The sequence below is a fragment of the Apiospora phragmitis genome, assembly GCF_038363925.1.
Source record: "Apiospora phragmitis strain CBS 135458 chromosome Unknown utg000010l:1.0-9815664.0:9184709.0-9829525.0, whole genome shotgun sequence".
Lineage (NCBI taxonomy): Eukaryota > Fungi > Ascomycota > Sordariomycetes > Amphisphaeriales > Apiosporaceae > Apiospora > Apiospora phragmitis.
Genome location: NW_027117410.1, coordinates 523,530 through 548,175, shown reverse-complemented (window position 1 = coordinate 548,175; position 24,646 = coordinate 523,530). Strand labels below are relative to the sequence as shown.

The following is a 24,646-nucleotide window of genomic DNA, read 5'->3' as shown; positions in this document are numbered from 1 at the left end:
CAAGTATACTGTCTAACGCACCGCCGTACCCAAGTAGTCCGGCTATGTTTTACCCAACCGTGGACTTATTACGTGCCAATTCGCAAACCATCCAATAAGCAGTGAGTGCAGCCTTCCTATCTAAGGTCGTGTTCGTGCAGGCAGCAGGGTCAAATATTCTGAGGTCCTTCCCCTCACTTCTCGGTGCAGGCCTTCGTAGCGTCTGTCGTGGCCTGGCCAGGCCATTGTAGCTCCGTTCCGTAGTGGGTCTGAGCCGCATAATTAGGCTAGGTCTTAACACTCCTGAACCATTAAACAATAAGAATTTCCTCGCTTCGGCATTCCTGAAGAGCGCCTGCTAATACCATAGAGAGCCCTAACCCCACGCGCCGGTAAGTAACGTCTGTAAGGGGCTGTTTGACCAAGAGGAGACCGAGAAAAACGTCCTTAAACGTATTGTAGGACAGGTTAGCCAGTGTACTGCATGCACTAGTCGCTGGGATCAGCACCTACATATAGCGTCTCATCATAAGGTAAATCTTCGACGTTGAGTTGAAACAGGTTGATTTGACTGTCGATCAAATCAGCGTTATGTATTGGCCGCGCGATCGAAGCTGTTAGAGTCCATACTTTCGGCAGTCCGCAGCAGTGGTAGTCATTAGGGGAAGGAACTGCATTATACCGCAATGCCCTCCATCAAAGATAGCCACAGCTTGCATTCGTTGATTGCTACAATGAAGAGACTCGGCAAAGTGAAGTAGCGGCTGACACCGGCCATTGAACCCCGAAAGGATCCCAGATATATTCTGAAGGCCGGAAATATTGCATTTGGCTTAAAACCGTGCTCAAAGTTGGTGTCGGCGGAATAGCAGGTTATTGTTTTGCTTTTGAGCGACAATACACCGGACTCCGTTATGTGAATGCTCCTGTGGTCAATAACAGTTTGCAACTCCATGCTCTGCGTGGTCCAGAAAACCTTCTCACCACCTTTTGATGCCCATGTCCAAGAGGGTATTTTCACGATATCTTCAGAGTTGGGTGCACGTTCATCAATCGACCAGAGAAGCTGACCGGGAAGCTCAGACTGGAAATATCCCCATTTATATAGATCCCCAGTTTTCTTTTGTAGTTCCATGGCGTATCCTCGTAGAGCAATGAGACGGTCCGACTTGTGCGTATGTTGCCTTCGAGAATACTCCTGGAGTATATGGTCCCATTCCTTATAGAGCTCGAGTTCTACTTCATGGTTGGCTTCGTCGTATTGGTCCTCTTTGCAACACCACACTGGGCCTACTGACGTGAAGTTGATGGTCCTCCTTGCGAAATGGGCTTCCTGTAAAGTCCAACCTCGCTTTCGGAGGGGGCAATCACTTAGAGAAACTTCGGTCGTACGAAGTATAGATGCGTGGATCAAGCCTCTCCTATCGCCAGTTGCTGAATAGTATGGGAGGTCCAAAACTGTTTGATTCCAGGGTCTGCTTTTCGCAAAGCAACCTTGGTGTACGTTTTGTCGACGCCGATGCGGCGATCACTAAGGAAGCGTTTTCGTATACAGTTCCCATTTTCCCAGCTTCTGACTGCCAGTCTTGTTCATCTCCTTGGATAATGCAGAGTCCGTCAACCCAGAGGTACCTAATTCCAAGCGCGCGAGTTATCTGGACCGCGTCTTGGAAGGTTTTCGGTAGATGTTCAAAGTCGATCCCATCAAGACGGTCTTGAAGGCTCCCCTTGGTAGTGAGAAAGGTCTGCGTGTTTGGGGGTCCCCAGCAATAGCTAAGCGCGCAGTACTGTCCACGTAACCCCTTGCTTTCCAGAAGAATGAGATCCTTGGCTGTTGTCTTGCCAAGATCCAGAACGCGAGTAGGCAATTCTGGTCCCGTCATCTCATCGACCTCGTGTCCGGATACGGTAAGTTTACAATCTTTGTCTAACGTTAGACAATCGTTATACCAAGTCTTGTATAGAGACACTGCCTCCAGGCTGTCATCTGTAGACAGTGGTGAGTTGAGGCTGACAAAGGCAGCAGCCCAGGTTCCTTTAAGTTGATCAGTCTCGGGACAACATATACCAAAGCAGAGAAGTATTCATAGATTAGGGAGAGGTACTTTCATCAGCCCAGACTCGCATCTCGAACCCGTGTTTTGATTGCATCATGCCTTTCTCAAGGGTCAATGTCACATGAACACGACCAAGATCGTTGTCTAGACCAAATGATGGAATCCAAAATTCGACAATAACAGTCCCGTCAGCAATCTCCCGTGGCTCATGATTGATACTGCCCAGTAATTCATTATACCAATAGTTACATAATCGGCATGTGCTGTGGTTTTGTAAAAGATTCAGTTCCGCTCGGAGACGTATTTCGCTATATTTGTCGTCGTTATTTGCATAATCACGCGCTTGTTCAACAGTAGAGATCCATAAATGATGGCAAGCCTCGCACAACTCCGCTGCTTGTTCAGTACAGTTGCACAAATGATGGCAAGCCTCGCACATCTCCACTGCTTGTTCGTTGATGTGTATTGGGGACAGTCGGAAAATGTGATTTAGATGGAAATTGGTAAATACCACACGTATTCACTGGATGCCTTGATGCGAGGACAATCTGGTGTTTTATAATTGATGATGATGATGATGAATGTCAATTTGTTGTCCGACCGGAGGCCCGGGCCGCATGTAGACGTTGGCCCCAATGGACTTATTTCAGCCAGAAAGGCAGTCATGACTCACCACCAGCCGGCGGGCAACTACCATATGTCCAATACGGACGAGTAAGAAATGCCATGGCTGCAGGCTGTATGCCGAATCCTGGATGTTGGGTGTGATGCAAAACAGGCTATTGGTTGGGAGCGAAATGGAAAAACACAGAAGAAGGTAGAGAAGGCCGGGTTCATAGTCTCTAACTGATCCTCGCATAGCCCTGCCACCGAATCGAGTGTCAAGTTATGAGTGCGGGCTATGAAAAGACTGGGCGTATATTTATCAGGGCGGCTGGTTCAAGGTTGAGCGTGATTGGGCCACTCAATACCTGCGAAGCGAAGGTACAAGGAGAACGGTAGGAGAATCTGTAAATCGTAAAGGATAGTATACGGTACTAACTACCGTTTTAATCCGTTTTGCTTCAATCTAGGCCTTTTTGGCATGGCTCGTGCGGCGGTGCGGCGTCTTCCCTTTTTGGAACACTTTATTGTGTAAGGTCGGCATCCGCTCTCCCCCAGGTAAGAGCTTAGAGAGCCAAATTAGTACTAGGGTCGGTGACGACCTGGGAATCCTTGGTGTTGTATGTTTTGTTCTTTTTTTGCCGGGTTTCTGCCCACGACCTTGACTGCATCTGTCCTGAGCAGCTTGACCTGGATATCTTAAATGGTGCTCTGGCCCTAATCCTCCCAATGACATCCGGAACCGTATTCTTGGTGAATCGTACTGGCATTGGACAAAATCTAGCTATGCTATTTCCAACTTCAAAGTTCTGAAGCTTTGGTTTCATCCGACGGGGAGTTAGAGTTGCGGCCGCATTTCTCCTCGGCGGTCTTGACTACATCCTCCCCCGATACCATCTCCATAGCTTCATGGAGGCTGAGAGGCTTTGCACCGATGTGGGCCATCAGCTGGCACTTTTCCTTCATGTTGCGCGCCAAGGCCAACCTCCTGTTCTCGGGGAAGTTCTCGGCTTGCTCCCATTCGTAGTGCCCTTCCACGTGCTCCATACTGGTCTGCCACTCCGGCAGAAGCTCCAGGCGCGGAATGCGTCTTGGCATCTCCATCAACAGGACATCGTTGCTCTTGTCTTGGATACAGAAGGTATACCAGTTCCGCTCAAATCGAGACGGCGGGATTCTGCCCGCCGCTTCGGGCACGGTGATGGCCGTTTCAAAATCCACATAACCCTCGTTGGCCGCAGTGACGGCCTTGAACCTCTCCATGCTCGTCCAACGCTTGGCTCCAAGACGACGCAGGCGGCTGCAGAAGCGATCCTCGGCGTTCTGGTCGGCCAAGCGATGGTACTCATACTCGAAGCGATCGATGCCAAGGTAGTCGAAATCAACGAGTGTGGCATCCTCCAGTGCAAGTATCTCCCTGGATCCTTGCTTGGGATAGCAGAACACATGAGTATGTAGAGCAGTGAAGGCAAGTCTTGGGGCATCTGCAGAGCTTGTGTTGAGAAAAGACGGCACTGCCTTCTCATAACTCGTCGGGGCATCGGTTTTAATATGATGTCTTGTCCCATAAATATCGATGTCCAAGAAGTCCAGGAGGCTCCAAATAATGCCTGGGCCATTCGGCACGGGAAAATGGCGATACCAAGTAGTTGTGTAGGTTGCGTATTCCCCCGATAGCACACTGTGTTCAAAGCTAAGCTGTTGTAAGCATACTCCTTTGCAGTGTTTCAAATTCACAAGATCTACATCGAGAGAACCAGGAATATTGTTAATGTGACCTTCTTGATAATGACACCAGGGTGACTGGGGGCTAATTGCGCTGGCTCCATGAACCTTACGGAAATGGAAGGGACCAGGATGAACTTCATGACGAGAAGATGCTCAGATCGGATCTAGCTGTGACTTGATTATAGGCTCAACTGAGCGGTTTGCAGTGTTTGGATATAACAGTTGACTATCGAACGGATTGAAACCAGGGTCTGATAAACAGTGAAAAGAAGACACAGAAGCAGACTTATCAGATCAGGTCAAACGAGCGAAGGATTGATGCAAGTGGCATTACTTATTTTTTGCATAGCCTTTCCTCGACGTGAAGTTACGCCGAGAGAGTAAGATGAAAAGAGACGGAGAAGAAATCTGAACAACAAATGGTGACAGATGTCAAGTTGTGTCCGGGATGCGACTGCCACAACCAACACCTCTGGTACGTACCGCCCAGAGTTGCATCAACCTACCTCCGGAAGAACACCCCTTACATCAAACGTTTACTAGGATGCTCCCAATCACGTCCTGCAGTCGATTGAAATCTTTAGCAAGAACAGGGCCCGAGCCCCTTTTTATAGTGATGTGTTAAGCGAACTGACACACAATCTTGTATACCATCTCAGTACAGTGGTGTTTACGGGGAAGCCGGTGTAATTACTATGCATTTGGGTTACTTAGATGAATTTTACGTTAATAACCTGCAGTCGTGATATCTCCCCGTCTTCAGTGTGGTTTTAGTTAAGGATGAACATCTCTATGACTTTGGTTGCCTCCAACTCTGACCATGTTTCAAGAGCACATACCCAACAAGAATTTCGAGAAGCAAGATGACGGCGTAGATGCCGAAACACCACCCAGGGCCCACTGCGTCTTCGAGCGGTTGTTGGATGGCAATGCCCACACCGGCACCCAGACACCTGACCAGGTTGTACGATGCCTGAACAGTAGCCGATACCGTTGGGTTCAAATCGGTCAGTAGTGTGCCGCACATCTAGGATGGCAACGGTAGTATCAGTACTGGCCCAGTGGAGACGTGGGAACCACAAAATGGCGGAGGCCTTACCGTGAAGATACACGAAGTTGTAGCGCCCGTCAAGATTGCATAATCGGGGGAGACTGAGATATGCTAATAGGAGATTGTTAGTCAAACCAAGTGTTTTTCCTAGGCTTTTCAGAAGGGATACAAACTATGTACTTACAGTCATTTCCATCAGGCTTACTCCATAGGCCATTGTACCTAAAGCACTGGTGACCACTAAGGCATGAAACCCCTGAAAGTGGGCTTCCCCAATGGGAAATCCTGAGATGTCATTTCCCTTCTGGTAACGGCCATCTTCCAATCCGTGTTTCAACGCGAACCTCCGAATGTTCATGTTCAAGACCTTCCCTGCTAGAAGTCAGCATCTGCTTATTCAGCAGAACCAGCCATGTACGAGCCCTACCAGTAGCATAGGAGCCCATGGCGCCCCCAACCCCTGACGGGATGTAGACGAGTCCGGCTTGCAGGTAGTCTAGTTGGTAAATCTCGACGCACTGGGCTGCCAAAGAGGTCTGGAGGGCCATTTTGACGGCGTAGGTGATCGATCCGATGCAGATGACCGAGAAGTTCGCCTTGTCGCACAGTAGCCTGATGCATGCAAAGGGGTTCGGTATACGGTAGTGTCGCTTGCGGGCTAAGGGTATCTGTTCTGGTTCCCGAGTTCGGTCTCTCACGACCAACCCGAAGAGACTGCTGCTGATGCCCGATGTCCTGACGCTACCGTTGCCCACCATCTTCCGCTGCGTTTCTGGGAGAAGGAACAAGACAGCTAGGAGGTATACCCCCGGTGAGTATGGCTAGGAACCAGAAGATCCATCTCCAGCCCGGCTTCTGGGTCAGCACGCCTGCCACGACTGGCCCGAAGCTCGGTGCTGCATTGGTGCTGGATATCATCAGCAAGCCCATCTTTCTTGGCGTGATATCGTGAGTACGCACAATATCAGTAACGATCCCACATAGGACCCACGCTCGTCGACCGTGGTGATGTCGGCCAAGACCCCATAGGAGGCGCCGTATGTACCTACTGCCAGTCAGCGAGGGGAGAATACTAAGTAATTAGTAGACTGGAAGGGAGTAATTTTACCAGAAGAGCCAGCGCTTTGCAGCATGCGCAGGACAAGGAGGCCAGCATAGGAACTTTGCAGCGCAATTCCGATATTGGATGCGAAGAACAGAACGAACATGACGATATAGGCCAGTCGGCGACCGCCTTGGTCAGCGAGGTCGCCCATGAACGCCGGCGCGATGCCAGCCACCACCAGGTACGAAGTCACGGTGAGGTTGATCAGCGTGAGGGAGACGCCGAAATCGGTCGCCATGGGCACTAGGGCGGGGAAATAGATGTAGCTACTTAGCGTGGAGAACATGGCACCGAACGAAGCCAGGGAGCTGATCCAGACTTTCTCGCCGTGGGTGAAGATGGAGTACGGCGGTTCAGGCCTGGTTGTCGAGTCTTCCAGACTTTGGGGGCCCTTCTCCGCATCCTGCTTCGCTCCTAGCACAGCCAACGAAGGAGCGTCCATCCCCTCTGACGTTTTACAAAGGCTGTCCATTGAACAGAAGATTAAGGGTGGAATTCGAATGTATAAGAGTAACAACCATAATATGAGAAAAAAGAATTACAGACAGAGACAATTTGGAACTTCTCGCAGAGATTGGTAAGAATTCAACACTGCAGTTGGCTGGCAGATCCAACATGCGCTCGTGGGCGGTGCGGGGTACAGTGAAGCCCCTGGCCAACCGCCATTCCTGTCTCTCATTCCGCTTCCGGGTGTGCATAACACTGTTTGGCAATCTAGACCGTCCATCAAGCTGGGGGGGGGGGGATACTTGTAACGCAATACCAAGGGCCGTTCATCTACGTGTCTACGCAGTCATTTGCAGATTTGCCCACACACAGTAACTGGAAGTTCTCAATTCGCTTTTCATTCTATGATCCCGTTCAAATTCATCCCCAGACACTCATTTGCCCAAAGCAACTTTCTCCTCAAACTCAAGGAACCCGTGAAACAGAACGACGTCCTCGCCCCGTGCAAATGCAACTGTGGTCTTTGATATGACCGTCATACTAGGACTCGTCCCCGTATGCCAAGTCAGGGGCACGAAAAAATGACGCGAGTAGGTCCCGGCGGTATTAACATTCTTGAGGTTTACCGAGCAAACCCAACCAGATAGGTCCATGAAGTAAAGGGACGACTTCAGCATGCCGATGATGCACTTTGAAGCCGGCAGACTGATCATGTGGGATGTCGCACCGGACTGGGCTTGGCTCTCCTCAGTGACGCCCGCCCAGTCGAACACCTCAATCTCTGTCGCGCGAGAGCCTCTCAGGATATTCATCAGCATGTTGGAGTCCTTTTTGACTATCCATTGGCTCTCATCTCCTTTCTCGATGTCCACCGAACCATTGCGTATCAGTGGATAGGTCGCTACCCCTGCTAGGGTCTGGCTTTCAAATAAATAGATAGCTTTCTCATCCACGAATGTCCAATGTGATCCAGGATTCATCTGGCCCAGATACTGATAGGGAGAGGCTGACAGTTGTATTACTCCTCGGGTCGAAGCATCGAGAGCAACCACTTTGGCCTGAGTACCCGTGATTACCAGGAACGAAAGCCCATCCGCACTTATGACTGCATTCCTGACTGCAGTGTGCTCTCGATGGTCTGTCAAAACTTCTGCGTGTGCCCGCCCATTCCGGCTTGGGAGAGTGATTCGAGACAGGATACAGCGGCCGCTGATCTCCGCACTAAGGAGCATTTTCTCTTGGTCGTTCCAGTCCATGGTAGTTATGTCGGAGAAGCGGTCATGAATTCGCAGTTGGTCCAAAGTCTTCCCTGTTCTGACCTCACATATATCAATGGCTCCATCTTGCCGGCCTGCAAACATGTATTCTCCATTCGCTGTGGAGACCATGGAAGTGATGGATTCTCCCCACTGGAAAGTGTATGCAGATGTGCCCGACGTTTCTCGTAATGTCGGAGCTTCGCTAAAAGGCTCCGAAGAGCTGTCGTCTGAGCCTTCCTTTGGTACGAGAATGAACGGTTCCCATATGTTACAGCATTGCCCTCGGATGTCTAAGAAACGGAGATTGTCTGCCGAAAAGACAAGTTCTTGTATCCTCATTTGTGTCTCGGGTCGCTCGATCCGGTAGATAGGCTGAAGCGTTTCAAAAAGAAAGAGATACACAGCGCCATCTTCATCGCCTCCAGCAAGTATTTAACCATCTGAAGTAGTCGATAGAACGCTTAAGGAAGCTTGGAGATGATGGTGGCCAACCTGGTCTAGGTTCCATGGGTTGCAGGTGATCAGGTCACCATCCTTGTATGATATGGCCAGAAGTTCGACTTCGGGGATGGGATTGAATATCATGTCGAGGGCCTGGGGTGTGCTGTACACGTCCTCGAACCCTTCTCTCTCAAAATCTCCCAGCTTCTCTGGTAAATCAATATCCCAAATCGATATCGACGCATTGCGGTAAGATACTGCTGCCAGCTTCTGGGCAGGGTCAAGACGGATCTTCTCGGAAGGTATCCACCGAGCTGAACCGAAATCTCCATCGTCGGACGACTCTGAATCCGACAGGGAACGAAGAGTAGCAACATGGACCTGATCGCCATCGCTTATTTGGTGCCAACTGAGCGTGCATCCCTGAGCATCGCTGAGAACCAGTTGCTTAGCATCCGCACTGAACGTCATGCTACTGGCAGTGAAGTCGATGGAGCGGGGCCAGAGGCTCGTCCATGTTTTCTCAGGGCCCGGCCAGCTTTCCAAAGCGTCAGCTTCCTCGCGCTGCATGATGCCAATATCGATGACATATGGTCGAAAGCAAGCAGGCGCACTTTCTTGTCGTGGTTCATGGTAGCGACCAGATTGAAGGTGCTACTATTGTACACATGTATCATACTCGCGATACTAATGGCAATGGATTTGTCGCAGCACACTATCGCAGAAGCTGTTTCCGGAAACATGTAACAAGTCAACCTGTCGTCCCAGTCATCCTTGGTAGGTCCTGTTATTCTGAGTTTCTTACTAGACTTGATAAAAGTCTTCTTGGTAAGAGACCGATTGGGACACAAATAGGGTATAAGAAAGTGGATAGACGATGGAGAGGTCAGCAAGTTGTGCCCAAATGCTGCTATGATGTGCGTGAGATAAGTGCTCCAACGCTCAATAGTCTGTACCTCCGGGCTCAAGGGAGAGTGGTACTTTGCCAGACGACTAAGATAGACTTTCAGCCGGAGGGCAGTCTGGCGTAAAGTGTACAGGTCACCTCTTGCCGCCGTCTTCTCGATCCACGTCGGGCTGTTCGTCAGAATGAACTTGCATAACAGTTGCAGTGATGATTCAACCGATGCAGAGCAATGGAGGAGATGGAAGGCAAAGTGGGCTCTCGCATAATTGAAAAGAGGCGTGCCTGGGGCTCCATGGTGATCAATACGCTTGCTACGCGGTGGCGCGAGTTCTTTTCCACACAGAACACCAAGACAGATATCTGCAACCCGAGCGTGCGCCAGAGATCTGTCAATCCAAAACTCTGTTCTCTCATGTGCCAAGAATGTTGATAGAGTCTGGTGTGCGACAAACACTCTTGAATCCTTGTCAATCGACACAAGATGTCCACACACTGCCTCCAGTTGAGCCGATGTAGTAGTCAATGTTCGTCCAACATCCAATCGGACAGCTTCTTGCACCTCGGAGAAGGTAAGCAGTGTGGGCGAGCACACGACCCATTTGAGGATGCATTTTCACTATCTCGTAGCTTGGCGACCGAGCAACGGATGTGAGGATGCGCGATAAACTCGTTCATCTCGGCAGGTATTTGGCCGAGAACCTCTTGCATATCCTCCAGACTGTATATCTCCTCTAGGCGATTAACTGTCAGAGACGCCCAGAGAAAGATGCCGTTGGACTTCGAAAGAATACGTGTTATCAGGTCCTGGTACGATGAAGTATCGCTGCTCTGAGGACATCTTGCTTTGATGAAGAGCTCGATATCTGCCAAGGAGCCTTGGTTTCCGGTATGGATCTCAGAGAACCTGGCGTGTTGCTTGTTGACGAAAAGCTTGCTCCAAATTGCATGATAGTCATCCATGTTAATGGTTTCCTCGTCAGAAATCATGACCTCAAGCAGATGTCGAACATCGAGGCTGTGTTGTGCCATCTGGAATACCAACGATCGGAGGAGGCTGGGAAGGTTGGAGCGAGCTTTGTCGTTATGCTTGAAGAAATAGAAACTGCAGTCGAAGTTGCAAGCTTCCGCGTATTTGATGACATGACCAGCCGCCACTGACTTGCCAGTACCCGGTCGCCCATTAAGCCAGAACAGTCTGGGCGTAGGTTCCACTTGATCGGTTGAAAAGGGGTCAGTAAAGGTGGCGGTAGTATCAACCGTCAGCCAGTCTTGGAAAGTCGCAGTAGTTGTCAACCACTGGCAAGAGCCATGGTGTTGCTTCTCGTTTGTAACAAGTAGATCAGCGTCCTGCCTCTGATCCACCCCTGTCAATGAGGAAATTGCCTTCATCTGAGCTTTGTGCCTCTCCCTCATCTGGAAGTTGCCTGTGCAATGGTCAGAATCTAAGATGGTAATGCCTCAGGGTTTGCCTTACCGTCTGCTTCAATGTCTCCGATGGTGGCAGCGAAAGATCGTATCAAGATCAGATAGTTTGGGTCGATCAGACTGTCAAACTTACAGATACGACGATGATCAGCTTGGAGATACTGTGTATGCTCTCGGGGAAGCCCTTTCATCCTGAAGCGTTAGCGCATATATTCTTCAGGAATGCACAAGCAGGTGCTGACTTGCCAAGAATAGCCGAGTCTTTGTCCACAACAAATGAGGTCTTAACGCCGAAATCGGTCGGCATACTTTCAAAGAATGACCATAGATGCAGCGAGTCGCAAACGTGTCGAAACTCGTCATTGATTTGCTATTCAGCGGTGCCAAAGTATACGAACCTGAAGAGTTTGCCAAACATCTAGATACTCACGTCTAGAGTTCCAGACCCTGGAAGGAGATCATCAACAAAAGCTTTCGCACCCATAGAGGCCGAGGAAATGAGCAGCTTTGCCATTTGTGCCGAGTCCGCACCGCGATGAGGTGTTCCAAGAAAGAACATCGTGTGGATTCGATCAGCAATAGCCTGGTATGTCGGATCCCGAGTAGCCAACAAGTACGCCTAGTTACCCCCTAGTGAGCTCAAACACGTGTTGCCGTTGGATGTTGATACACTTACCTTTTTAGCCACGAGACCGCCCATGCTGTGAGCAACGAGAATGATAGGTGTCTGGGTTTTCTGAAATGAGTATCTCTTTAACTCGTGTCTTCACTTGATGAACTTACATCGCTAGTTTTGCGTAGACATGGCGAATTGTGCAAGTCTGCCAACAAGGCCTGACCAAAGTCGTGTACCGTCAAGCGGCTTTCTCTTTTACTTGTCCACTCCGAGTTATACCCATAGCTATGCAGTCGAACGTGCTTGAAACCAGTTTCGCTAGGAAGCCACTCTTGGGGCCAGAACATAGCCGGTTCAGGTGAGGAACTCCATGTTTTCTTGGAGCCGCCACCGAGCCCATGTACCTGACGATATTGGTCAGTCTCGAGTCGATGCGTTGTTGGGCTCTAGGAATCTTTCAGCTTACTAATACGAAGTCGATTCTCGGTTCTGATGGCTCATGAAGCAAATTTAGACCGATAGGGCCCTTGACGTCAACACCTGAGGTTGGGGTTTTCGGCGACGGACTGCTCAGGCGGCGTAGCCGACTCTGAATGAAAACACAGTGACGACGATCGGCTTGGAGCGGGGCCAACACCTGGAGGTGGCGGCTATATGCACGACAGTGCCTATCAGTAACTGACAAGATGTGATATCCCGGACATTGAATAATAAGATTACTGCCAACTTACTGACGTTACGGGTGCAATTATCACATACTTCGGACTTTGAACTTTGCTTTGAGTGTGCGAAGTGAGTCCATCTCACCAGAAATCATTTTCCGAGACTTTGGTAATGAGGCGCATTGCAGGGGCGTTGGCCAAGTCCTGCCTTGGGTCGTATCAAAGATAAGCCGGGCGCCCGGGTAGGCTGCTAAGGCAAAGATCATCACGGTCCGCTGCACGCTTATCTATCCTCATCGGTTACGATTAGTCCATGTGTGCGTGAAAAGTGAGTGGTCGGCGCTTACGGCGACACACGGGCAGCCCGCCCCCAGTCATTATCATCCCAGGCCGAGGGGGCCCCAAACAGACAGCCCGCCGAAATGGGTCTTGTTCAGAGGGGGAGCGGAATATATATCTCCATGATTCCCACATTACTACGCCTTCCGTTACCCAAACTGCGAGGATTCCACATAAGACGAGTGACACCAAGTGCCAATCATGGAGAAGCGAAGACCAAAGCAAGCCGACCCAATTGGAAAGAATGTCCGCCTAGACGAGGCAGTAGTCGAAAGTATGCTCACCTACGTTCAACTTGACCAGCCAGATCATATCCTTTTGACGTATCCCATTAGAGCTCCCAAAAGGATGCACAGTACTGTCAGTAACTCCATCAGGGCAGAGCCTTTGGGTTGGGACGGTCAAGATTGAAGTTCGACTTGAGAATGGCTCGGCCGCCTCTTTCTTCAAAAAGGTTGGCCGTGAGCTTTTCCCCCTTTACGGGGATAGAAAATACTGATTGGAGGCTAGGGCGCGTCTGGGGATACTGGGAAGCGCATGATGAACGGGACCTTCGAAGCCGAACAGGCCCTGTACAGCGTTTTCCCGGAGCAGTCTCCTCGTCCCGTGGGCTGGGGGACGTATCAGGATGATCTAGACACGCATTTTTACATTTGTGGTTTTGTTGAGATGTATGACGACGTTCCGACAGCACAGGACTGGGCCGCCACTGTCTCCCAACTACACCTCAACAGTATGGGTAAATCACCTACCGGCCACTTTGGTTTCCATGTGACCACCCACCTGGCCAATGTGCCAGTCAACAACACGTGGAACATGTCATGGCAGGCCTTCTGGGCGCAGCACATGGAGAGCCTCTTTGAACAGGACGAACTCTTACATGGGTCAGACGATGAGGTGACACAGCTGAAAGAGGCTTTCCTGACTCAGGTGATCCCAGGTTTCTTGGACCCCTGGAGTCTGATGGAAGAACCATCCAGCCGTGTCTGATCCACTCTGATCTCTGGCCCGGAAACATCAAGCCTGCGATCGCTACGGACGAGCTGATCATGTTTGACTCTTGCGCTTACTGGGGCCATAACGAAGGTACAGTCTATGTTTCCAAATGAACCCCCCTTGGAGACTATGAGATACTGATGAATTGCCGGGTGAGCAGCTGACCTAGGCATCTGTCGGAACCCGAGGTACAAGCTCGGCCCAGCCGCCATCCGCGAGTATTTCCAACACGTGCGCATGTCAGAACCTACGGTGGATTTTGACGGGCGAAATCATGTGTATTCCATGAAGTACTATGCTCTCCTGTCTATCATGTACTTCAAAGACAAGAGGTTTCGCGGAATGTGAGTACGCAAACCTTACGTGCCCGGCGGTCTGGCTAATTCTTTTTGCAGATTTGTAGATAAGATGAAATCACTGGTCAGCAAAGCAGGAGTCGGCGTGGAAGCCAACCTGTAGTTCACAATGGACATGGTCTTATGAAACTCTACTTACCTGTAAGCGTTTCGGTTCTGCATGCTAAGGTTGCCTGGCAACTGACTAACCTTCATTAGAATAGATTATCTGCATGGGCATATAACGGAATGTTTACCGTGATTCCTCTACCCACTGAGGTGATTCTACCAGCATCTCACCATCCTATCCATGATGCATGACGGATTGGGACTGTGCCTAAGCCATATCTATAAATTTTGATCAGGTCGATCCGAAACATTGGCTCTTCGTTCCCGTCTTCATTTCCGCTCATAGATTGTCTTCATCATGTCCACAACAACCTTGGCCAGCAGGCCAGGCTGCTCATGATGCGGAGAATGTGACATATTCTCCATCATGTAGGTGTGTTCGATCCCCGCAATCTCGACGTAATGTTTCTGCCTCTCCAGCGGTAGTATTCTGTCTGCCTCTGTGTGGATATACCCCAGAAGTCCTTGGAAGTTGAGATCCCGGTAAGGTTCCCATTGTACGGGCGTAGAGAAGCAGGTAAACGGTTGCTTAGGAAGTAGGCCTGCTAGCCTGTCGGCCTCCTCATCTGGGAGGTCATGGAATAGCATGGCTTTGGAGGCGGCCTTCTTTAATCCCACAAGGTCCGTGGATAGCTTTGGTCTCACGTGAGCATGTAGTCGTGTCTTCGCTCGGGGTTTACGCACATCGTGTTCCAAGTAGTCCGGAAGGTTGTCAGGATCGAGTCCCATGGCGTCAATGGCACTAACCCCCTTGAAGGCGATGTGGGCGGCGGCAAAAATGACAGCAACTACGCCACCTTGCAACCCCTTCGACGCTCTTTCCTTCTTGCTGGTGCCCTCCAAAGACTCGGGCCCGTACACACCCCCATAAGAATGCATGAATATGACAATGCCTTTTCCTTCTTCCAGGAGCGGGTTCAGGACGTGAGTGCGAAGAAAGACACTATCGTAATTGTGCTCAGGTGGATTGTCGGGATCAGCGGCTGGATAGCTCTGGGGGACCTTGCATATCGCATCCTGGCCAATAGCTTTGAAAGCTTGGATGAGAGGTTGGAAGAATGACTCTAGTGGCCACGCACCAGAACAAATGACGATGGTAGGACCCATAACAGCAGGATTTTTTGAGATCTTCTTCGTGGGGATATTGCGAATCCAGAATCTTGGGAGTTTGAGATCTTAGGTGAGCATGTTGAGCATGAGAGGGACGTGAGGTAGAGTTGGACTGGAGAGACTTGGAAGAATGATGATCCCTTCCCTACTGGCATGATATGGTAGCGTTGTACTAACGCCTGTTCGTACTAGCTCCTCTTCAACCATGCACTGTCATTGGCGGGGGAGGTACATGGACCCGAAGGGAAACTCTTCGAGGCCTGCCGGGGACGACAAGGCAGGTGCCTAGCCCCTCTATAAACTAATGACCCATGCGTCTAGAAGCCGAAGCTCATGATCCATATCGAGGTGAAAGTGTAGTAATCGTCGTGTATTAGCCGTTATAGCTAAGCTATTCGGGCTAATTTTTCTCAGGCCTGCTAGAGCTGGTAGATTGCCGGCCTAATGCAAGTAGTATGATTGAACGTTGTAGTAAGCTAATCTAGTTGCTAAGCCACACCGTTCATTCTAGCGTGCTCTATTTATAGTATCAATGTGGCTTCGCCAGGAGCGTTTCGTATAACGGCAAGATAAACAGTCGGTGCCGCCAGAGTAAAGGTGGAATTGTTATTCAATGTAGAATAGTTACTGTGGCTTGAGCCGCAACTGGGCTCTTCCGGCTATCCGAATGTACTGGCGAATACAAAGCACCAGGATGCCCCAGTTGCCGCGCTTATTAGTGGCTCGGTGCCAAGGCTGTCAATGCACCAACCGAAACCACCATGAGTGGCAACCAACCAACCATACAGCCTTGGTGAGCCACCAACCAAAAGCTTTTTGGTGTATTACACTAATTAACCAAGAGATTGCCTTGGTAAGCCACCTAGTGGTTTAAGTGTATTAGGTTAATATAAAGCTTTTTTTATTAAATTTAATTATATATCGTGATAATTTTTAATGTTATTATTTTATATTAACCGGTAAATTAAATTAAAAGCCGCCTTTTATTAAAATATAATATTATAACTTTATTTATATTTAATAAATATTATTATTAAGTTAATTAAATTAAACCTTCGACCGTTATTAAATTATAAACGTTGTAATTTAAAACCGTTATTAATTAAAGCTTATAAGATAATATAATAATAAATAAAATAATAATAAATAATATAATATTAAATAAAATAAATAATGAGGTAATATATATTATAATATAATTATAATAATAAAATTAAAAATTAAAATAAATAATTTAATATTAAAAAACTATTATTAAATAATATATATTAATTAATTATTAATTAATTAAACTATAAGTCTTTAAATACTTTAAAATATTAATTAACCGGCTAGTCATGACTATATAATTAACTAATACCAGTTGGTTAGTGTGGTTAGTATATTGACAGCCTTGACATCTTGTCTTTATCTTCTCTACACTCAAGCTCCTCGATGGTTTCCAATCCATCCTTTTGATGCGAAGTGCGATGTCTCAACGGTTGATATCTTGCAGCCTAAGCTTAGGCAAAGCTCCAACTTTACCTGGAAAACAAACAATTCCCGACTAGAAACACACGGCTTGATGTTAGATCCAGCCCAACCTCGAATGAGCTGGATCAAATCCTCACGGTCTTCGTGGAACTCGTCTAAGCCATCGACGAAGAAGCAAAACTTGCGATTATCGACCGTCTTCTTGTCTTTCATAATGGCATCGAGTCCTCTTCATACCTCATCATGGCCACTGTCAATTATGTGTTGCATCTTGACGCTGTGCCACTGGTTTGCGAAAGCAACACTGCACAAGTCGGGGGCCTGTCGAAGAATGTGATAAAGTAGTGTCCTTAAAAGGCCTTGATGGTATTTTGGATGGCAATTCCAGGTTGCCAGGCGCAGTATTTGCATACGACAAGATTTTTGCCAGCCGCCCACTCTCTCAGACCATTCATTGTTGCCTCGTGTGTGCACAGATACTTCACAAGAGTAGACTTGCCAGCTCCTGGTTTCCCACAGATGTGAAAGATAGCCTTGTCGTTATTCAAACGACTATTTAACCATGAGATGTAGTCAGAACGGGCCATTGCCATTGTGTCAAATGTAGCCTCAGATATTCGGTGCTTGCTGTATGGATCCCAAGTAGAACGCAAGGATTCGTCCAATCCATCGTATATCCAGGAAAGCGTCTTTGTGTGAGCTCGGTGTATGTCGGAAAACCTGAGATCCATATTCTTATCTTCTAGGTGCTTGAGGACCAGAGCTTGCGCAGCCTTCTCGATCGCTTCGTCGGACAGGGCCAGTAGCAGCCGGAGTTGTTCTATCGCGCTTGGTTCAAGCGTCTTGACGGTGATTCCCGAGCGTAGCGCCTCCGTGTTTCTCCGCAGGGATCGTAACTCCGATTCGTGGATGTTTCCAGCCTTGAGAATATCATCGAGCCTTTGGTCTACCTCATGTCTTCTTCCAATAAGCACCAAGGCCATGAGAGGCGACCAAGGGCTCAAAAATACCGTGTCAGTCTTCCCAGCTGGATTTGCAGCATCCCCCGACACTTGTCTAGCTTCAAATCCAACTCTTTCACCTTGCTCTTATTCCTGAAGTTGCGGAATGTAGCTGCTAGGCTGCTGTGCTTGGAGTTCGAGTTGTGAGGTTTTATGTCGTTGAGATCCTTTAGAAGGTCTGTCGTCAGGCCTCCACACTCGGTGCAGACTTCAGCAAGTGCTTTCTCGCTGGCGGTCATGTTGGCGGGGCCATCGGGAGGCTTGAGATCCAGCGCTAGAGTTTCCATACTCTTTTCCATACTCTTCGTGAGATCCTTTAGATCTGCATTGTCCTTGCTTGCCCCCGACGCTGAGGTATGGATCTCTTTGGCAGTCTTGACGATTTTGGCGCCGAAATCGAGGAAGGTGATAATGGAGGATACAAACCCGATGGCAGCGAAGGGGTCCATTTTGCATGGAACGAACACCACCTTTTGTTGAGCCCGCGGACTGTGAGAGCTGCTGGAGGTGTTCCGGTGAGGAAAATGGGTAAAGGTTGCCGACATTTAGTCAGGCTCTGGGGGGTCTTATGACTGCCAGAGAAGGGTAAGTTCGCTTGCATTATCTTCATTAATCGGCCATGTTTCATTGGCACGACGAATTACTGAGTGATGAGAAGGGTTTAAAACAAGAGAACGCCTCGAGTGATTGCCTTGTCGGCATTGTTCGCCATTGTTTATGGCTGATTGGACCTTCAGCTCAAGGCTGTCAATGTAAGCCAGCTGACGGTGCTACGGTCACCCCATGTAACGGCGACCCCTAAATTTAGATAGCCTTTAATAGCACTATATATAAATCAGTATATAAACTAGTTAACTTTTAATTTATAGTTAATTAAATAATACCATCTTTTTTCTTTTCTTTTCCTCTTTTTAATAGGCTGTAAACTTAACGAGTTAATATTATAACGCGCAATTTAAAATGTTATAAATAGCTTGTTAATAAAATAAGCCGCTGAGAAGCATAATGTCCCTAAAATAATTCTAAGGGCTCGGATTTACACCTGTAAAACTATAAAATAACGAAATAAATCCTTTTAAGCTTTAATAATAGCGGAAGAGTCTTAGATCGTGACTTAATACCTTACGTAATATAATTTAAACTACTTACCGGCGTACGTTATCTTTTAAATATTCGCTTAACGGATTTTTTAAATTAACGGGATTAATATAATACTCGATAAGTATTAAGTTAAAAGATTTATTACTCGCTATTTATTTATCGATATTACTTTTTTTAAAAGGATAAATTTTTTAAAGCTTAATGTAACTTCCGTAAAAAAATTATCGAGTTTTTCGAGCGGCTTAATAATCCTATTCTAAAATCGATCCCTCTAGAGTTTCGGTTTAACGTCGACGAGATCGGTAACTAGCTCGGCTGTGAAACGAATATAATAGTTATTAAACTTATTAAAATAAAGAGAATATTAGTTATAAATTCTTTTAACCGAGAATAGGCTTTTATAATCGAATATAATAACGCTTTAAGCCGAGCCTTGCCTCCTCTTATTATATTTAAAGGTTAATGAGTCTAGTAGTAATAGTTTCTAGAGGAGGAGGACTCGTTAACGGATACCATAGAGGATTAGGTTTTTACGGCATCCCCTAAAGTAAAGGCTAGACTAATAAAGAGCTGGCCCTAGTGTGGTTAAATGAGGTCTTCATCCTTTATATAAAGCTTAAAAACAAGGACTAGTGGCGGCTTATTATTTTAAATAGCTACGCTAGCTACGTAAACGAGGACTTTATTATAACGTGCTTAAAATATAAGATATAGCTTTTCTTCTTTTCGATATACTCGTCGTACTTATTATAACCCTTAAATTTTAATTCCTTTAATATATTAAAAGATATTTATTATTAAAAAATAATTTTATATTATATAGGGTTTAATAATATAAATATAAATAAAAAGATTTTTTTTTAATATTACGAGCTAGTTAAAAGGTTTATTTCTCGGTTATATATAATAGCTAGCGGCTAGGCCGTAACTAGTATATTTCGTCGCGATATTGATAAGCCCCTTAATAGCCGGAACCGGAGGATAAAAGACCAGGTAGAGGCAGGACTATTTAAGCCTCCCCTTAACGTTTCTAATAAATAATTCTCCTTTATAACGTTACTAATACTTATAACTAGCCGCTAAATTAAAGAGTTAGCGGATACGCTTAATGGTGATAATGCTATTTTCGATGGCGCGATACGCCGGGTTTTATTCCGGAAGCTCTAGAAGAGTCTAGATATTTTAAACGGCTAGATCGGCTAATTAGAGCACGAGAAGTTATTTTTAAAAGGTAATTTAAAAAAAAGAGGTAAAAAGAGGAAAAGAGTAATACTTAACCTTAATTAAAAGTTTACGCGTATACGAGATGCTATAGTAGTTAAGAGGGAAATAAATAGCGTTATATTAAAACCTTAGGCTATTACTCTTTTATCGTCGGCGCCGGAAGCCGTTATAATTAAATCTAACTCTAAATTTAAGATTAAGAGTATTATAAAAGCGTTTTAAGATTAAAACGGTGTTTTTAAGATTTTGTATTACTTTTTAATTAAATTATTTATATTATTATTATATAGTATTATTATTAGTTTTTAAGGTCGCTATTATATAAAGTGATCGTAGCACTATTAGCTAGCTTATTAATTATATTAACCGATTAGTATTAGTTAATTAATTAGTTATAACTAGCCGGTAATTAATGTTTTTAATTATTTAAGAGTTTATAGTTTAATTAATTAATATATATTATTTAATAATAATTTTTTAATATTAAGTTATTTATTTCACCTTTTAATTTTATTATTATAGTTATATATTAGTATATATTACCTCGTGATTTATTATTTCTATTATAATTTATTAAATAAGCTTTCGTATATACGTATAAGTAGGGGTTTAAGTGGTGTTCTATTACTATATTTTATTATTTATTTTTAATATAAGCTACGATGAGTATTGTATACCCCTCTTAATAAAATAAAAAATAAGTTCGTACGCGCAGGTACGTAATACCCTTTTTAAAGTAATATAAATAGCTTTAGTTTTAGCTGTTTTAATATTAGTAGTTTTTTATTTTAGCGATAAAATTAGCCTATTCCCCTTTTTAAATACGGGCCTTCTTTTCTCGAGGGTTGTAACGAACGCTATCGAGGTTCTAAAAGAAACCTAGTAAGACGTACTAAGGTTTATGTTTAATAATACGAGAGAGTATCTAAACGTGCGGTAAAAGGTCGCCTTTTACCGATATAATATGTAATAGCCGTAGGAATAAAAGTAACTAAAGAGCGTAAACTTAAAAGTATTTATAATAAAGTCGTTAAGGCTATTTACTTTATTAATAAATTAGATTAATATTTAAATAAATTATTAAAATAAAGAGTATCTATATAAAATATATAGGGAACGTCCTTTATTATATATCTAATCCCTCCTTTATTAATATAGGTACTTGTTTCGCGATTGCTCAGTCGTGATTAGTATTGCTCAGTATTGCTTAGTTAAGCATTACTGAGCAGCTGGCCAAGGTTCCACTACGCGGCGTCCTTATCGAGTATCTTCACGTGACCGAGTATCGCTTCGTCGTGTTTATCCATTCCTAGCTATCCATCCCGGGCTGTCACTTAAGTGCTAGTTCGGGGTAGCTGTGCTGTTGTCGGTCATCGTGGTGTTAGTTATCGTAATTGGTGGACTTCGATAGTTTTAACGGTCTTTTGTTAATAGACGGGTCTTATTAATAGAGGGGCTCGTAAGGTGGCTTTCGTAATTAGTGTGGCTGGTTGAGTTAGTAAGCGCCTCGGGTTATCCTGGCGCCGTTTCCGGGGTGGGGCTAGTCGCATAAGTTAGGCCCGTTCGTAACAAGGGTCTCGTACGGATGAGTTACGCTAATCTAGTATTCGGTGCTTATTTAAGCCATATAAGTAATATTATACCTTTTTAACGTTAATTTTATCGAGTAATAAATCCTTTTAATTAATTATTTAATCGTTTAATAATAATAACCGTAATAAAGGAAGTTATTATATATTAATATATATTATTTCTTATTATAAATTAAAAAAACGGTTTAAAAATAGTAATAATAATAAGGGTGCCGTCGTATATCGCGATACGTTATATTTTATCGAGGATATATAAGTCCAGCTTTTCGATATACGCTTTTATACGTACGGTAAGGCTGTTTATTAAAACTATTTACTCGAGGGCCTTATTTAAAGATACCTTAGTAAGGGCGTTTACCGGGTTATCTTTATTATTAATATAATAAATTTATAAGATCTCCTTTTTCTCGTATAACTCTTCAGAGGGATATAATATTAATTATAAGCCTCTTTTCGTTTATTATACCTAGTTTAACTAAGTAGTTATAAAAAGACTTCGAATTTATATAAATTAATATATTTTAAAATTCTAAGGTTTATACGATTTTTTTAAACGTAATACTTAATATAATACCGTTAACGTACCCTATAGTTTAATTAACTACACTGTTTAATTAATTATTTCCACGCAATTTTTAATAGCTAAGTTTATTTTATCTCTTTTTTACTATTTTATTATAGTTAATAATTAAAAAAAAAGCGATATATAATTAATGTTATAAGCGCTTCGAAATAGTTTTAAATAAAATCTCTAATTTATAATATAAATTTATAATATCTTTTATATAACTTTACGTCTTTAATATCGCGGCGGTATTTTATAATAAGATATATAATTATTAACGTAAAAGCTTACTATTTTTAAAAAAAATATAATAGTTCGGTATATAATCGAACTAAACTCGCGATCGTTTCCCTTTTAAATAAATAATATTAAAGATATAGCGAATTAATTATTCCCTTAACGCGACGCGAGACGCGTCGGCGTTAATTAGGCCTTTAGCTTTATACGATAATAACTAGACCTCCGGACGCATTTTAATCGAAGAATCGATTATTAAAGAGTCTTTTATAAAAATCTCGACGCGTATCGCGCGTAGTTTACCCTAGTACGAAATATAATTAATAAATATAAGATTTAAAAGGAGTATATTTATAACTTTAACGAGACCGGCTTTTTTATAGATTAAATCTCGTTTAAAATAATCGTTATAACCTCCGATCGATATGATAAGTTTAAAATAATTTAATAAAAGAATTAAGAATAAGTTATAATTATTTAAAGCGTTAAATTATATAGTTACGTTATTCCTTCGTATATTATATTTATCGAGAAAACCTACCTCTTTTTTTAATATAAAAACAGATTATTATTAAAGGATTAAGTAATCGTAATTATTAAAAACGGTTAAATTATAAATAAAAAAAGCGAGAACTAGATTTAATATTTTAATAAATATACGAAGTTTTATATAAAAATTATTTATTACTTATTAGTTTTTAACGGCTATAAGAGCTATTATTCGATAAATTTCAAGCTTTATTATAAAAAAAACTCGGTTATTATATTTTATATTTTTATTTATTTATTATATAAACTTTAACCTCTTAATATCGGTTATTTTTATATATGAAAAAGGTTATATAAAAAGAAATCGAGGGTTTTATATAAGCGTATATTATTTATATTTTAAAAGAAAACTTCTTATTAACGTTTTTAAAAGCGTTTTAAGCTATTTCTATCGTTTTAAATATTTAAAAAGGGTTTTAAAGGGTAGTATTTATATTATATAATTTAGAATATATTATTTTATAATTAAATATAAAGCTATATATGTTAACACCTCCGGCGACCTCTTCCGGTTTATTTATAACGTACCTCACATGCGAGCTGCGTATATAAACGAGCTGCGCACTTTTTATTATTAAGCTTTATAAATTATAAATTAATTTAATTAAATATATTAATAATTATTATTTTTAAAGGTTTTTATATTATTTTAATAAGTACGCGTATTATACCCGGGCTTTCCGCAGATTTTATAACGTTATAAGCGTGTCTTAAACGTTCTCGTATAACTACTCTTTCGACGCGATTCGTTTTATAACTATTTATTAATATCCTTTTAAAACTATAGGTTTTTTTAATTTATATACGAAATGATTTTCTATTTTATAGCCGTTTTTGTTTCGTACGGCGGCGCCGGCTAAACATTTTATTTACTTTTTAAAGTATCGCGTTTTTACTTTTTAAAAAAGTAACTCGGTATATAATTTACGTTATAACCTTTACGATTTAATTAAAACTAATTAAAATAAACGTTAAAAAGTTATTTAATATTATATAATACGGTTTCGAATATATTTAGTTTAAGACTAAGCTTTAATTAAGTTATTTAAAGTTTTTAATTCTTAAGGGATAAATAGGCTAAAAAACGTCCTTAGAGGTATTAAAATATGTAACTTTATATTTAATTATAAAATAATATATTCCGGATCGTATAAAACGAGTCCTATTTTTTAAAGCCTTCTTATATATTCGAAACCGTAAAAATCGCTTAGAACGCTTTTAAAAACGTTAATAAGAAGTCCTCCTTAAAGATATAAATAATATACGCCCGTATAAAACCTTTAATTTCTTTTTCGTACGCCCTTTTTAATATATAAAAATAGTTAATATTAAAAAATTAGAGCTTATATAAGAAATAAAAAAATATATAAAATATAATAATTAAGTTCTCTTTATAATAAAGCTCGAAAGCTATTAAGTAATAATTTTCGTAGCCGTCTAGGATTAAGAGGCGATAACGACCCTTAGTACGAGACCTAATATATTAATTAAAGTATCGAATCTAGTCCTCGCCTCTTTTATTCGTAGTTTAACTATTTTTAATAACTACGATCACCTAATCCTTCGGTAATAGGCTATTTTTATATTAAGAAGAGAGGTGCGTTTTCCCGGTAAAAATAATATACGGAGGGATAGCGTAACCGTTTAATCCGACGCCCTAAATAATTATAACTTATTCCCGGTTCTTTTACTATATTACCCTAGGCTTTCCACGT

The 24,646-nt window shown here is 43.6% G+C and overlaps 6 protein-coding genes across 6 annotated transcripts; 1 reads left to right on the top strand and 5 right to left on the bottom strand.

Annotated features, from left to right (window-relative positions):
- Window positions 1-655: 655 nt before the first annotated feature.
- On the bottom strand, window positions 656-2,106 carry PG994_012768 (uncharacterized protein; the record flags this gene model as incomplete). The annotated part of the gene is made up of 3 exons (XM_066864177.1): window positions 656-1,437; window positions 1,484-2,014; window positions 2,085-2,106. 3 exons carry the CDS (start codon window positions 2,104-2,106, stop codon window positions 656-658), a joined length of 1,335 nt encoding a protein of 444 aa, XP_066710325.1.
- Window positions 2,107-3,440: 1,334 nt separating this feature from the next.
- On the bottom strand, window positions 3,441-6,995 carry PG994_012767 (uncharacterized protein; the record flags this gene model as incomplete). The annotated part of the gene is made up of 8 exons (XM_066864176.1): window positions 3,441-4,332; window positions 5,207-5,394; window positions 5,467-5,529; window positions 5,624-5,790; window positions 5,846-6,076; window positions 6,174-6,325; window positions 6,379-6,463; window positions 6,527-6,995. The coding sequence occupies 8 exons, from the start codon at window positions 6,993-6,995 to the stop codon at window positions 3,441-3,443; spliced, it is 2,247 nt and encodes a 748-aa protein (XP_066710324.1).
- Window positions 6,996-7,404: 409 nt separating this feature from the next.
- Window positions 7,405-12,463, bottom strand: PG994_012766 (uncharacterized protein; the record flags this gene model as incomplete). The annotated part of the gene is given in 11 exon segments (XM_066864175.1): window positions 7,405-8,648; window positions 8,667-9,234; window positions 9,285-10,126; window positions 10,168-11,001; window positions 11,052-11,194; window positions 11,245-11,372; window positions 11,433-11,621; window positions 11,679-11,738; window positions 11,786-12,064; window positions 12,085-12,268; window positions 12,426-12,463. The coding sequence occupies 11 exon segments, from the start codon at window positions 12,461-12,463 to the stop codon at window positions 7,405-7,407; spliced, it is 4,509 nt and encodes a 1,502-aa protein (XP_066710323.1).
- Window positions 12,464-13,159: 696 nt separating this feature from the next.
- PG994_012765 (uncharacterized protein) lies at window positions 13,160-13,609 on the top strand (the record flags this gene model as incomplete). Its single annotated transcript, XM_066864174.1, has 1 exon — window positions 13,160-13,609. The coding sequence occupies one exon, from the start codon at window positions 13,160-13,162 to the stop codon at window positions 13,607-13,609; it is 450 nt and encodes a 149-aa protein (XP_066710322.1).
- A 740-nt stretch (window positions 13,610-14,349) lies between these two features.
- PG994_012764 (uncharacterized protein) lies at window positions 14,350-15,186 on the bottom strand (the record flags this gene model as incomplete). Its single annotated transcript, XM_066864173.1, has 1 exon — window positions 14,350-15,186. One exon carries the CDS (start codon window positions 15,184-15,186, stop codon window positions 14,350-14,352), a length of 837 nt encoding a protein of 278 aa, XP_066710321.1.
- A 1,826-nt stretch (window positions 15,187-17,012) lies between these two features.
- Window positions 17,013-18,112, bottom strand: PG994_012763 (uncharacterized protein; the record flags this gene model as incomplete). The annotated part of the gene is made up of 2 exons (XM_066864172.1): window positions 17,013-17,661; window positions 17,715-18,112. 2 exons carry the CDS (start codon window positions 18,110-18,112, stop codon window positions 17,013-17,015), a joined length of 1,047 nt encoding a protein of 348 aa, XP_066710320.1.
- Between the last annotated feature and the right edge of the window lie 6,534 nt (window positions 18,113-24,646).